At 42.2% G+C, this 15,737-nt stretch overlaps 1 protein-coding gene across 1 annotated transcript; it reads left to right on the top strand.

Moving 5' to 3' along the window:
• Positions 1-626: 626 nt before the first annotated feature.
• On the top strand, positions 627-15,296 carry LOC129187549 (zinc finger protein 654-like). Its single transcript, XM_054786996.1, has 11 exons — positions 627-806; positions 1,370-1,515; positions 1,641-1,722; positions 1,799-1,934; positions 2,019-2,221; positions 2,362-2,498; positions 4,515-4,656; positions 4,794-5,078; positions 5,184-6,224; positions 7,447-8,171; positions 10,483-15,296. The coding sequence occupies exons 1-11, from the start codon at positions 627-629 to the stop codon at positions 11,444-11,446; spliced, it is 4,041 nt and encodes a 1,346-aa protein (XP_054642971.1). The 3' UTR covers positions 11,447-15,296.
• The last annotated feature ends 441 nt before the right edge of the window (positions 15,297-15,737 follow it).

Raw genomic sequence — 15,737 nt, 5'->3', positions numbered from 1 at the left:
TAAAGTACAAATACTTGTAATTTGTCCAACTAACTCTGATTGTATAGCTCATAATATAATGTAAGGGAGTAATGCACAACTACATTCATAAAAAACGTACTTGAACACCTCTCTGGCTATGCTTGAAAGAGCTGTGCCATATTTCGTATATTTTTGAAAGCAGATTTTTTTGCCTCTCGTCAGCTCGCGTAAGTGTACCTAATGTTGTGTCCAAACGTTTAAGATTCCCATTTCTGTTGTAAGTTCTCCCTCTACTGTTAGATTGAAATACTGCAGTATGATTGACTGGATCTTTTTTTTTACGTCATTTGTGCTAATAAATTAATATTGAAGAAACACACACACACACACACACACACACACATATATATATATATATATATATATATATATATATATATATATATATATATATATATATATATATATATATATATATATATATATATATATATTCTTCAGTTTAAATTTTTTTTTTAATGAATCATGTTTTATTTGTGCATTCCGGCAAACGCTGACGGTTTTCTGAAATAAAGCTTGTTTAAGTGGTTGATTCTCTGCCTTTTTTCATATAAAACGCCACTAAAATCCGAGGATGCCAGATAGGCGGTGTTGAGAATGGAAGGATGGTTTCTGTCCGACCTGGCAACCTGGACGATGAGCCGGATGCAGTAGGCAGTATGGCGGACGGCGAGAGTGATATAGAAACTGACGGGCTTGAGTTAGCTCTAGAGTCGCTATGCAGTCGTTATTGCAGCGACGTGTCCGACCCAAAAAGCAAAGACTATTGTTCTGAGTTTTGTACGGTATGTTGGAACTATTCATATTCTCTATTGTTTGCGTGTTGTTGTGTAAGAACGCCACTAGCGTTCCTAGCTGACGTTAGCCTTTTGGCTAGCTACTGTATCTGCTATTGTGCGCTAAATCCGTAGCATGGACACTGTAAATAAAGCATGGGTGAAAGGTTAGATAGAGGCTTAAGATGGCTACTCCCTGGAGAAACAAGACTTTTTACGGTTCACTGGACGATTGTTGACAGTGACTAGCTTGATAGCTAATGGGTGAACAAGAGCTAGCTCATGTCATGGCTACTTGTAGGGAGCTGTGTCGCTTATGCAGGCTCAGTTATTGCTTTTGCTTTCTATTACCAAGAGTGATTACGTATGTAGACACAATTAAGCATAACATACGTGCATTCGGATAGATGTAAAAATGCTTGCTAACTTTGTGCATCTAAAAAGACAATACTTAACTCCTTTACATTAACATGAGTGGCCCGTTGAATCTGTGTATGCAATGTAGCAATGATTTGTTGTAGTAATAGCATTTTTTAAATGTTTTTGGTGGATCTTGTCTTCATGATGCACAGTTGGTGGAAGAGTACACGGGCCAGTGGCAAGTTCCTCTCCCCCAGCTGAAAGTGCTGCGGACGGCACTCTGCAGTTTCACAAAAGCCACAGCCAAATTCCCCGATGGCTGCCAACACATCCATAACCTCCTCAGCCGCCTGGCCTTGTAAGTGCTCTCATTTTGGTGCATTTTTACTGAAACATTTTTGAGAGTTGTCAGCTGTCAAGCCTTTTCTCATGGAACTGTTGTCCCTCGATGATGAGGTCAATTTGCTTCTCGTTGTCTTCCAGGAGTTTCTTCGAGCTGATGCTGTTTTTTAGCAAAGAGGAATTTGGCGAAGAGCCTTTAAGACACATCCTAGACTCCTATCAGGTGACAAAACTTGTATGCCGATGTACTTTTTTTTTTTTACATTCCATGACTCTAATTAAACTGTTCACCTTCATAGGCGTGCCACTTGCCACTTTTAAGGCACAGGAATATTTATCTTCAGCATCTAAAGCAGATCATAAACGCTGGTGGCCCGTGGGAGAATCAAGTGCTGCAAGGAATCCTGCAAGAGAGGAATTTGCCTCCAAAAGAGGGTAACCTCACAACTACATTTGTTACTAAGCTGCCATTCCGCATGGGACATGTAGCTGATTCAGTCTGATGTCTTTCTTCGGCAGTTGAGGATTACTTGAGCTCGGAGTTGCCAGTTTTCTTGGAGCTGCGGGTTCGCTATCTGCAAGCTTGTGAAAGAATACAGGAAGCCATGGCTCTGGCTAAGGTGTGCCTGGAGAACCACAAAACCGGAAAGCATCTGTACTTGCATCAGGCGTACCTAACCTGCCTCTACAAGACTTCATTGCACGAGCACCTTCACAAGGAGGTACAGAAATATAAGAAATATGAAACTTGAATTCAGCAAATTACATTGAAACACAAATGCACCAAAAATGGGATAACTTCAAAGATTTGCTTTGAATTTTGATGCATATTGTCACAATAAATGATACCGTTCCTCTTCAGATGGCAGATATCGATGGCCACGATGCAGTGGAGATCATCTGTAACACAGAACGAGTAGAAAAAGATGAGCTCCTTTTGTCATTGTGCAAAGCATTCCTGGCCCAGCAGTTACACAATGGAGACATGTACTACATATGGTAAGAACTACAGACAGACCGCATTGGCTTTCTTAACGATATCCCATGTCATCCCTCGACACATTGCTGTTCAAATTTTTTGGGCTTCAGTCTAACACGGAGTTTTAAAAATATGTTAATTAATGAATCATGCCATTTGGTTGTTGAATATGCCCTAATTAGTAGTAAAAAAATATATGCATTTTTATGTAAATGTTCTTATGTTTTACCTAAATTAAGTATTTTTGAAGGTTAAAATGGCTAAATGAAATAAAATACAAATATAAGGCATTAAAAAGACTTATCCAAAGACACGATATGTAGTCTTGTACACTGGTCACTTGGTGTCAGTAATGTTACCGCAACGTTGGGTAAGACACACAAACACCAGACTTGATCACCGGAACAGGCTTTTATTGCAGGTTTGAATGAGCACGAGTCGTAAGCTTCGTTTACACCTGCATGTATTTTGTCGCCGCAGTGGTACGCAATTTTGCATGCCAATGAGTAAGTTGGTTGTAAACAGGTGTGAAGTATGTGTAAACTGTGGGGCTGCGTGCCAGTGCGCAAAGAAAATTTTGAAATGTTCAAAATTTGTGGCACGCATAATTTCCGTGAACGCCGCGCAACCTATGTGCAAACACTGCGGGCGGGGCGAATCAAAGCGTGTCTAATTTGGAGCAAGTCGGGAGGAATTCTCAAGCAATTTCTGTAGCCTCTTGGATCTTTCTTGTGATTTTCTGATAACTAATAATGCCCAAAGCGATGTCTTCTAGGCAGCAATTCCCTCTCCGTGTCTCCTTTTTTTCTAGTTTGCCATTTTCCTTCTGCACATTCTCTTTCTGCAGTAGTGAGGTAATAGAGCGAATGAATGGCCTTTACTTGCCACTTATACAGAGGTACAAGCGAAATTGTGCAATCACCTGTCCGTACATATACAACATACCATGCCATATGACTGGGTAGACAGGACAGGATGATTGGGTGGTAAAGGGGGGAGAGGAAAGGGGAGAACAAGAGGAGAAGAGAGGAGGGGAAAAAAAAGCAACTCCAAACTATGCTGTTGTGTGGGAATATAATGTGGGACTAGAAAAAAACCTCAGCAACATAGGCACTAAGTAGCACATTTTACAACATAAGAACTTGAAGACTCGCACCAAGGGAAGGGAAAAGGGGGGTGGAGATGTTCCAGCGCAGGCCAGCAGCCATGTCCGGCGTGTGTCGCGGACGCTGCCTGTCAGCACTGGGGGATGAAGTGCCGTGTGATGGGGAAGGGGGTGTGTGTAGCATACTGTATGTGCATGTGCGCGAGTGTCCTTGAATGTTTATGTTAGCATAGGCCTGGAGAGTCGCTCTGTCTATCGCACAATCTTGGCGCCTAATATAGACTTACCTTACTGTTCTGCAATTAGAGCTTCTTCTCTGGAGTTCAGCATCTTGTAGGTGCCTTACAAATAGAGGAATTAATGAAGCTATGCCATAACTGCTTCACGGATTGGGCAAGTGGCGGTGACAATCCTTGCGGGAATAACTCATGTCTCGCGTACTATTGTCGTGCACTAGACGTAAACAGTATTTGACAAGTGGTGCAAGAGCATGGTCTTTTTGTTGCATTGCGCACCATTTTTGGTTGGTAATCTATGCATAAACAGCACGCAAACTAGTCTTTACACTTCAGGCATGCCATAAATAAATAGGTAAATTGCGAGACAATGCGGAGGCAAAATGCGTGCATGTGTAAACACCGCCTTATATATGTCTTAAATGGCTTATTATGTCTGCTACATTGAGTATGAGGAGTGTAAAGGTGACTTTCGTGGTATTTCATGTCTAGAGTACTCTAATAATGTTATCCGGATTTAGAGAAAGTAATTCAAATTTGTAACAGTACACCTTAATGGCGTTTGACTTTAAAGCTTTAACTATACGTTGTGAGGCGCAATTTGTATTTCTCAAAATTTAGGTTTACATTTAATCCAAATTATTGCTGAAAAATCACACCTGATGATGCTAATTTGCTGTACTGCTGTCTTGCAGGGACCTGGTGTTCATCTGGAGCAGGTTGCATCTTCGAGCCCACCCGTCTACACCAGACTTCCTGGCTGAGTGTTTGCAGCTAGCGTCCTCTGCAACCAACGTCCGGGCCATCTTTCCCTTCATCAAACTGGTTACCAGTGAGGTGCGGCTTAAATGCTTCTGGAGTACTGACCACTGAAACCCTATTTTATTGTTTTGATAGTATTGTAATAGCCTTTAGCTTCAATTCAATCAATTCAGTTTACTTGTCCATTGCCCAATATGTTTTTTGGGGGACAGGTTGGTGTTGACGGAGTGCAAGCCTGCATGGAGCTTTGTGCCCGAGCCTTGCAGCTGTGTGACACTCAAGCTGATGCCGTCGCTCAATCACTGGTGTACAAGACCATTGCCTTCCTCCTGCCCAGAGACCTGGAGATCTGTCGCGCGTGCGCCCTGCTGGTGTTCTGTCTGGAGCGAAGCCTCGAAACTTACCGAACCGTGCGCCTGCTTTACATGCACCCCGACCAGGAGCCGCATCCTCACGACAGCCCTGTTCGAACCAACGTTCGCTTCAAAATCCTGCAGGTAGGATGAAGACACGGGGATGGATTCCACCACCTTAAATGAAGACATCGAATACGAGACACAAGTGTGTTGTTTGTAACAATGCTGTGTCACTTCATATTTTAGATGCTCAAGGAACGTCTGTGTTTTGACCCAGAGTTTTGGAATATCCTGGCACTCAGGACTCGCTGCTTGGAGCTGATAAATGACAATGTCATGAAAGATGCTCTTCTCAGTGAGATTGAGGAGGAAGAAGAAGAGGAATACTGCGAAGAGTTGTCTACAAGCACTTGTATAAACGATTCTTATGTTCAAGATTTAAGTTCCTCCAAGTGCACTGAAACTGCATTTGAGGACCAGACCCCTCCACAGGAATGTACTTCCGATAGCAATAAGGCAATTATCCCATCAAGTCACGCTTCTCTGAGGAAGAGAAAATGGGGCAAGAGATTGCATAGGAGAATCCAGCTTGATGATGATGGGGATGATGAAGCGGACCAAGGGGATGATCCAGAGTTCACATACAATCTCAAACCTGCCTCTTTATCCAGTAAAGCAGTGTATGCACTAAGACGCAATCATACCAAGAGGGAAAATTGTTCTTCCGTGAAGCTCCCTCTTAACCGAGAGTATTTATCTCGGTGTGTGAAAAGCCAAATAATGAAAAGGAAGGGCAGGAGGAAGAGATGGTTGCAAGGTCTTCCGACGCTGGAGGCAGCACAGACCGTGCAAGAGAAGGTAGTCTTAGTGAAAGGGAAGAAGCGAGGCAGGAAGCCTTCGCAAAAGTGGGAAGTCTCTTACCCCGATAATGAAATATCTCTTCCCGAGGAGGAGTTTGTTCTCAGGGAGAACTCTGAAACGGGAAACACGGTGGAGAATGAACTAGAACTGGAGCGTGCACAGAAGCAAGGACGGGGAAGTGACTGCAGTGAAACCCAAGAGGATGGTTCTGATATTTGTAGTCCTGCCTCTGAGCCTCAGACTGTGGCCCCTGCTGTTGAAGCTGACCGCGAGCTTGACAGACCACGCTTAGACTTCATCAGTTATCCGGTGGAACTGTTACACAATTACCATCTTTCGTCCACAAACAATGACACGGGGCAGCCTGCAGAATCCTCTGCACATGGAGTCGGAGAGTCACAACTCCCTGAGGAGTCAAGCCCAAAGGTCAGTTTATATGTTTGAATTAGTTTTTTTTAGTTGAAATGTTCCCATTTGTGGTTGACATTCTTTTGAAGTTAGTTCTATGCTAATCGAAGCAAAAGTTGTAATCTTTGGAAGAAAAAGTTGTGATTTTCTGAGAGTAATGTTGTAATGTTAAGAAAAATGGGATTTTAGTAGCTTTAAGTTGAACTTGAACTAAAGAAATATGATTTTTTTTAAGTCGTAATATTATGAAAAACAAAACGACGACTAAAGTTGTCATTTTGGGGAAATTAGATTGCTAAAAAAAGTTCAAATATTACGGGAATAAAGTCATAATGAGAAGAAGATTTACAAGAATAAAGGTGAAATAGTTGGGGGGGGGAAGACGCAGAAATTGAATAACGACATTAAGAGAAAAAAGTGATATCAGCAGAAAAAAGTTGCAATTTTAAAAGAATAAACTTGTCACTTGAGTAGCATAAAGTGTAGATATTAACGAAAAAAGATTTAACATTAATTCAATAAGAAGACAAAATGAACTTAATCGAGCTACCATGGAAAGAAAGCCCACGGAAATATGTACCTGCTGACTATGCTGACTAAGTATGCATTAGAGCCTGGGTACTCAAAAGTCTAGCTTAGGGGCCGTTTGTACTTTTTCAAGACATGTCTGAGAAAAAAGTCAAAGACAGAAAAAAGTCAATATGAATCATTTATAAAAACATCATGTTTTTGATATCATCATTGGATATCCCTGTTTCATATTTGCTAGACAGTTTGACGGTTTCATTGATTGCAATTATTTTGAGATTGGCGCCATAACGCCTTTTCTGCCTTGGCAGCTGCATCTCTTTGGTTCATTGGTGTGTGTGTGTGTGTGTGTGTGTGTGTGTGAGTGAGAGGAAGAAAAGCTCGCTTGGGAAGTGGTTGTTTGGCGCTACCTTTTGGTGTGGGCATATAAATCTCTGTACCACTTTTCTCGGTCATACGGCACTGTTTGCTTTGTCGTAACACAAAGCAGAGACATTTCTGCATTGAAGAATTTCAAGGTGGTCCCCGCATACTACAAAAGTTTGGACGTCCCTGCATGAAAGCTGAATGATAAATGTACTTCTCTGCAGCAAACCCAGTCCCCAGTCAGCAGAATGTTTATCTTCAGTCATATACAATTCAAAATACATGTATGCTTGTTTTAAATTCAGTGTGCTGAAGAACATATTTCATTTGTTGTGTTCTGTTTTAGGGGAAGAGAAGTCTTACGTGGAAGGAAAAGTTTCAACGAGGTCAGAAGTACTGTCATATAAAATACTACTGTAGCCTCTGTCAGAAAAGCTATAAAGGCTTAAACGTTTGGAGGCATGCTGTCGCTCACCTGAAGAGGAGCAGGAGATGCATCCTCTGCGGGAAACGCTTCCCAAACCACCAGGGAGCTAAAAAGCATATTTGGGATCACATTGAGGAGCTGCGCAAGAACAACAATAAAGAGGTACAGGAAATTCCAGCCACGAACGGAATGACGAAGGATCAGACTGAAAAAGTGCCGAAAGTTTCAAGTGCGCACACGCAGAGACTGTCCAGTGTTAAGCATTCCAAGCTTAGTCGGGAAGAACGAATAATCCGAAACTTCCGCTTCCTCCTGAAGAAGTTGAAAAAAGATGACACCAACGTAGCAATGCAGTTCGGCTTCGAGGACGAGCAGGTCGTCATCAAAGACAGCCTGGTGATTGTCAGAAGTCCGCATGCGTCCAAAAAGGAGAATGAACTCGAAGGAGAGGACAAGCCAGCGGGAGAAAACGGCTACGGTGTGGACCTCAAGTGTCTCTTGTGCCCTTCCGTGTCCTGTGATCGAGTCTTCCTGAAAATCAGCAGCACCATGATCAAGCATGCCACCAGCTGTCATCTCCACGAGGATGTGGTTCTGGACAAAACCTTTGTGTGGTCCAAGCACAAGTGCACCTTCTGTTCTAGGTAAGACTTCAACTGTTGAATGAATAAGGAAGTTCAGTGGCACCTTGGCTTTGGTTTGTAATCCGTTCCAAAACGTCCATTGAAAACCAAATCTATTTTTCCTATAAAAAATTCTTACAAATACAATGCAGAATTCTTTGACTTACACTCAGTTCTTCTGATACAGTGCAAATTGAGTAGTTTGTGTGACAGTCTCATTTGAGTTTACCGAAAGAATGTGCCTTACAGGATACCGTTGTATTGTGTCAACTGTGCTGTTGGGTGTGTTATCCAAGATTGGGGATGCAAGTATGAATACCACAAGATTCAACGTACCAAAGGGTACAGTACAACAGTTGGTTACGCACAATATTGTACGATAATGGAGACAGTGTACGAGAGATGATATTTTTGGCGATAATTTTAATGGAAAACCAAATCATACAAAAACTGCGGCTTGAAACTGAGGTTTGACTCGTTTGTTGTCCAGGAGCCTGGGAACGATCTAGATCAGCAGTCACAGAGGTATGTTAAAGGATAAAGATGTACCTTGGGAAAATTATAGGGTGTCTGCCGGGTATTAAAAGGGTAGAAAGGGAAGATTTCCAAAAATGAAAAGTCACCTTTTATGCATTATTGACTTTTTAACTATGTTATAACAGTAATATGAGCATAAGCTTCTTTATGACTCCAAGAGACACTCAAACGGTTGGTTTTGAATTGGAATTTTTTGGGGTTTTCATAATATAAACAAGAAAACCTTCCTCATGGACATGATACCACACACCTGACCTGCCCCTAGCTAGATGATTCCACCCCTTGAATTCAGCAACCTCCTCAAATGTTTATGTCCTTTATTTTTTATCCTTTCATCGTCTTGCCGTCAACATTGCTGTGGTACCTTGATGTTCGTATGCCCCAGTTTTCTCAGGATTCGGTTTCTGACGAAAACTATTGCCAAAAATATGTCTAGGTAATCGTATGGCCTAACAAACACAAGTTTGCCTGTTTATCATTCCATGGAATCCAGTCCCCAGAAAAAAACAGTGTACGCGTTGGTGACTTGAATGGACAGTGGTTCTTTTAGGGTTGGGATGCTACAGATAGATTCCTGTCTTTAATTGTCTTTTTATTATGTGTGTGTGGGCAGTTTACGAACGACAAATCCTGTCTCCTTTCTTCATCCTAATAATCATTGTGCGCCCTGCGCTGATGAGGCACCAGCGCACTACATATTTCTGAGTTTTAGACGAATAGGCTTTCCAACAGTGTGTGCCTTTTTTATTGCGTACGGCTGGTGAGAAACACTATTGAATTTGAGAGAATTAGTTAAAATAGGATTGCAATATTGTTAGGAATGGAATATTTTCTACTCTGTTTTAAACAAAGTACGGCAACATGCTTATCCACCACAGAGACATTACACACTCAGAAGACCTTTCCCCTTGAAAAGATGCACCTCGTTTTTATCTACGCACACACACACACACACACCTAGGTTCTAGATGTGCCAATTTTGCAATCTCTGTCTCAGGAACATGGCCGCACGGTGACCGAGTGGTTAGTATGTTGGCCACACAGTCAGGAGATTGGGAAGACCTGGGTTCAAATCCCTGTCGGGCATCTCTGTGTGTTTGCATGTTCTCCCCGTGCGTTTGTGGGTTTTCTCCGGGTACTCCGGTTTCCTCCCACATTCCAAAAACATGCATGTTAGGTTATTTGGAGACTCTAAATTGTCCATAGGTATGAATGTGAGTGTGCATGTCTATATGTGCCCTGTGATTGGCTGGCGACCAGTCCAGGGTGTACCCTGCCTCTTGCCCGAAGTCATCTGGGATAGGCTCCAGCATACCCCCGTGACCCTAATTAGGATAAGCAGCATAGAAAATGGATTGATGGATGTCTGAGGAGCGATTAGCTGTCCAAAATGAGACTAACTGAAACTAGCATCACAAACAACAAAAAAAGGGAAGTTTACAACCATTGTACCACTTCCCTAACAGAAGTCATAAAAGAAAGCGGACTTGGCTAACCCTTCGTTGCCCACGAATCGTTCTCTCCAGTTTTAATGAGCTCTTGAAACTGCTAGGCTCATTTCACAGCTGTGAGAGTAAAAGAATCTTTCGCCTTGCAAAAGGGCTGGTCCCAACAATGTAAAGGTTCCGAGTTAACACAGGTTGCATAGGGAACGGTCTAAGGGGAGACACATTACAGAAAGTGAGCGGGTCCAGTGTGTGTTTGTGGATGCGACTGTCGATGGACCTTTTGTAACGGATTATGAACAGAAACCCAAGCCACTGTATTTCTTGATTGTGTTGCTTTCCTCCAACAGGAAGATGCAGATCCTCCAGCATTACAAGGAACACATAAGGCGCCATGATCCCTCCATGCCACACTTCTGCTACCATTCGCACTGCGACCGGCGCTTTCTGACGCCACAGGAACTGAAAGAGCACGTCAATACCCACAATCCTTTCCAGCCGCAGTGTGTTTTCACCAACTGCGACAGGCAGTTCTCCACTTTACTGAGTCTCTTTGACCACGAATGGAGACACTACGTCCCAGCGCCTCATGTCGACTCAAGTGCCAACCGGATCCAGAGGGAAAGCATCAAGGCTCCCTGGAAGCAGAGGGTAAAGGTGGAGGAGCTCTGGTTACAGAAACCAGGACCCAGGGAGAGTTTCAACTCTAGTCGTGTTTGTGAGAATGCTTATCTTGGAGACCTCAGGGAAACAAGCAAAGTTAGAGAGGATAACGATTGTTTGAAGGCCACAGAGAACAACAGACAGCCTGTCAATGGGTGTGAGGACGTGAGGCAAGTATCAAGTATCACTCCCCCTCAGCGCACCGATGCAGCCCCTCCTAAAAAAAAGAAGTCCCCGACCAAAAAGCCTATTTCGGACCCCTTGAATGTCAAGGAACCGGAGAGAGGGACTGGGCTGCCTGAGGTCGTCCAGCACAAGGTGCATGAGCCTCTCATCACCGAGCACAAGAACTTCAACCCTCAAGATCAGTCTTACCCGCCTTCAAGGAAAGCCCCTTTCATCCGGCCACCGCCCTCCAGCTACATGGATGAGTCTCTGCTGGCCATGCGCAAGAGGAGAGACATCAACCAGGACTCTAAGACGGACGATTGTCCCTCGGGCTCAAAAAGCCAGAAGGACCACGAGCAGAAGATCAGACATCGATGCAAGAAGTGTCTGTCGTCCTTCAACAGTGTGCAAGACTTGGAGAAACACACGGCACTCAACACCTGCTCCGCACTCTTTGGCTTCGACTCGGATGACGAAAGTTAGTCAGCTGCTTCCACTCGCTTCGCCAGTCTCTCAAAACTGTTCGACAAAAAAGTACATCAAGTAGTTCTGTGGACTGACCTTAAACAGAAGTACACACTCGTACATCTTTACTTTGTTGTCTGGATCAGACCCCGACTGTTCCTCATTGCTTCAGTCCTCACTCGGTGACAGTGTGAATGCTTGTTTTCCCATGACTAGGTAGGGCTAGAGTAGGGCTGTAGTCTGGGCTAGGGCTAGACTACGGCTGTCTTACCTAGTCAGACTAGTGTTTGTCCCACCTAGTCTTTGAGCATGAACCGATGAAGCCTGCTCGGATCAGAGGCGAAACGTCTTCTAAGAAAACCTGAAGACAACCTGGACACTCCAGGCGTACGAATGCTTGTCTATAGGGGTGGTGTCCCGATACAACTTTTTCACTTTCAATACGATATTGCAGCCTCGAGTATTGGCCAATACTGCTATTGATCCGATAACAGCACGTTTGATACATACCTTTTATGACTTATTTTATAATGTGGGATGTTAGAAAAGGCTTGATCAAGTGATATTACTCAGACAACGACAGTTAGCAACAGTAGGTATGAGAAAGCTCACTTCCTCATACTTTGCAGATGTTTAGGACATTTTGCCCTGTCATGGTAACAAATTATGCTGGTCGATAATTGTGCTCCAAAATATCGACGATATATGATAATATTTTTTTGGTGCCATTTTTCATAGATCATGAGTGTAATGCAAATTTGAACCACTGGATGCTACTCAAGTATAGTGTACCCGCGTGAGCTTCAGTCAGTCACACAGAAGTTCTGAGACCATTTTTTCATTATTCTTATGGCATAATGCGAATACATCGTATCAAATGGAATAAACTTAAATTACGCAAGAGTATTTAACAATCGGAATGTCAAGAGGTTTTAAATACAAAACATTAAACAAAAATAAAAGCGTTCTCCCAGGCACTTCTACACAAACATTTCCAACATTTTTCGAAATATTGGCTTTTCCACCGTATTGAATGGTTGGATTTCTTTTGCAAAGTAGCGACCCCCACACTGTCTGTGAAAGCACAGCATTTTGCTTGTATTTACTTCGCCAACCAAACGCCACAGGGGATTGCGCTTGGTAGGGTTGTCTCGAACTAAGGATTTTCATAGCTGAACCTGATTCGTTACTACTTTTTCCACATCAAAGAAAAATGCTATAACACTCAGATAAGCAAATAAACATGGTAGGTGTGCAACAACGGTACCTTTTATTTATTCAGTGACAGAGAAAGCAGTTCACCTATGCTGTAAAATCCATTAGTTAACCCTTATTTTTAAAAAAAAACAAACACATGCAAACTGATTGCCTTGAAAAAAACAAGTGAATGGAACTTAAGTTATAGTTGACCACAATAGATGTTTGTTTTACTTGGTACATTCAAGTGAGATTAACCTTTTTTTTTTTTTTTTTAAAGATAAGTTTGTTCTACTTATTGGTCTGAGTTGAGAGTGCTATTGCATTTTACAGCGTAGATGCATAGGCATCCGCTTCCGGTCTTGTCTGTTTCAGCCGCTGTTCTATCAGCCCGAAGGATTTGGGAGTCTGCTAGCTCAATAACATTGTCCGGTACACCGCTGTTTTAGTCATGTCTTGGTGAAAATTATGATGTTGCAGTCCAAAAGTCTCTTACAGAGGTCTCTTTCGGTGGAGTCGTAACTTGTCCATTTTATTCACTAACGGCTGCACATTAGCGAGGAAAATGCTCAGTAAACAGAGTCTGTGCGGTCTTAGCTTGAGCTTAGCTTGTATTACATTGTAATGCATTCCTCGCGTTTGTTTACGTTGTTGGTGTCTGTGGACTCCGGTACTCTGGAGATCTCGGGGACGAGTCGAAGATTGGTGATTAAAAACTTTGGCTCTGCGAAATACAGTACCCAAAATCTCTTGTCGAGTGTAAAATGTTAAACCAGACCCTTTTTAAGCAAAATAGTAACTAAAAAAACTGCTAATTTGGAAGAGACACTGGGCTTTGCCGCATGTACTCGCTGCCATCTTGTGTAAGTTAGATGTTAAATGCACATGATTTTTAATTCTTCATTAACACAAATGAGACTGAATTTGTATTCTAATAGGCTATTTATAACAAAAACACAGGCATTCTATTTAAGAATGTACGCTCAGCATCAGCCGTCACATGACATTTTTGTATGATTTGACTGTGAGCTTGATAGTCGAATCAGACTCCTCCGAATCAAATTGTCGAATAGTGGACTATTCTAAGACACTGCTTGGCGGGTTTTGCCATCCGCTGTGGCGTCTTTTTTGTAACCTACACATGGCTCCTGCTCCTTGCTAGTTTGTTAGCACGTTAGCAAACACTGTTGTCATCGTGTAGGCTCTATCCAGGTGCTGCCGGAGCGGAGTCTGGAACGGACTACTTGTATCGGTGATTAATATCGGAGATTTTACATGTTGGCCGATATAATACAATTTTTTGCTGATATCGGATCGGGACACCCCTAGTCCAGGTCGCAGTCTTGCCTTTTGCTCCAAGTCCTCATAGGCAGCAGTAAGCGTCTTCACTTGACAGTCTTCCGCACGAATCAGCCTTTGACGTGACAGTTAATATCCGGTATTGATATGTAGTGTGTTTTTGTTGCAGAGCTTCCACATTAGGATGAAACTAAACAGATACTTATTCAATAGCAATCACCAAAATGTATGAAATTGTCTGCCCTCATACGGTCACAGAGTATGAATGTATATTATGTATACATTTGTGTTATTTACTATTTGTATTAATGCCAACACCTAGTAATTATTCAACCATAGGAAATATGATTTCAAGAAAGATTTTGGTTTAATCCCTTTGGTTGCTTGTATACAAATCTTTAAGGTGCTTCATATGTTTGATAATTTATTGTTTTTTGGGGGGAGGGGGGTTGGGGGGGCTGTTTATTTATATGTACAAATGTAAAAAGTGATTTGGTATGGTAGTAATGCCAAAGTATTTTTGTTACGAAGTGACAAATATGTTCAGATGTTTTTTTAAAAAAAGAAAAATTCAGCAAATTGAGTGCATTTCTTTTATTTAAGCATTGCATATTTCATTCAAAAACATATTGCTTTGTGACTTTTTTTTTTTTTTTCATCTTAGCTTCTTCATACCAGAGAAAAGACAGCTGTTAATATAGTGGACACAGCAATGTTGCCAAGTCTACTACAATTGATTGCATATGTGGAATTCTTTGTGGAAAGGAGTACTACAGTGGAGCCCCACTTTTTGCAGGGGTTACAAGACCACTAGTGAATGGCAAAAAAAAACACCCCAAAAAAATGTGTATGTTTGACACACGCCTCGCGCCTCCCCCTCCAAATCCTTTACTTGATTGACGTGCTCCGATTTCACATCAACATTTTTAATTTGTAGACTAGATTCAGCAACATAACCTTCCCCTTTTCTCTTCAGTATGCCTAACAAAATAATCGAACAGATGGTGCGTTCAAGGACGGCCACACAAAGTGCAAAATCTCAACACTTGATGAAAAAACATCAGCGAAGCATAAAGACAAACGCAGGAGTTCTTTTTTTAACAGTGGTAAAATGTATGTTGTGCATTTCACCAGTTTTAGCGTATATTTGCAAATTATTACTGATTTAGGGTGAATGAGGTGCGTTTTTTGCAGGAAAAAAATGACTTATTTTCAGAGAAAAAAATTGTGAATATGCAGGGATCCACCGTAAACAGGTCAACACTGTTATAGGGTGAATGAGGTGTGTTTTTTGCAGAAAAAGTTACTTATTTTCAGAGAAACTTGAATATGCGGGGATCCACTGTAAACAGGTCAACACGGTTAATGCAGGAAAAGTTCAAACGTGTACTTGTAAAAGGGAGGGGGGGAGGGGGAATGACCCTACAACTTCCGTGTTAGGGAACAAGTAGGAACAGTTAGTTTTACTACAGTTAAGTTGAACAGGCGGTGCGTTCAAGGACTTCAGGCATGCATAAAATCCTGCATGCATTCCAGTTTTAAAATGCTTTAATATTGCTTTGGTGCCGTTTGGAGCTACACAATACACACAAACGATGTCATCATGGCCATTAAGCAAACCGTTTCTAGACTACATATTAAGGTGGTTTAGAGAAATCACATATGAGCGCACACGTATAATAAAGATGAAACCATAACGGGCGCCACACAAGAGAGGCGAAGTCATTTTCAGTGGAGCCTTCGTGACAGGGCGATTATCGGACTCCTTTGACCCCACACAGGAAAGTTGAAAAGGGTTAAACTTGTATTGGCT

Source organism: Dunckerocampus dactyliophorus, chromosome 9, assembly GCF_027744805.1.
Source record: "Dunckerocampus dactyliophorus isolate RoL2022-P2 chromosome 9, RoL_Ddac_1.1, whole genome shotgun sequence".
Taxonomy (NCBI): domain Eukaryota; kingdom Metazoa; phylum Chordata; class Actinopteri; order Syngnathiformes; family Syngnathidae; genus Dunckerocampus; species Dunckerocampus dactyliophorus.
Note: the sequence above shows the minus strand (reverse complement) of the source record. Positions and strands in the feature narration are given on the sequence as shown.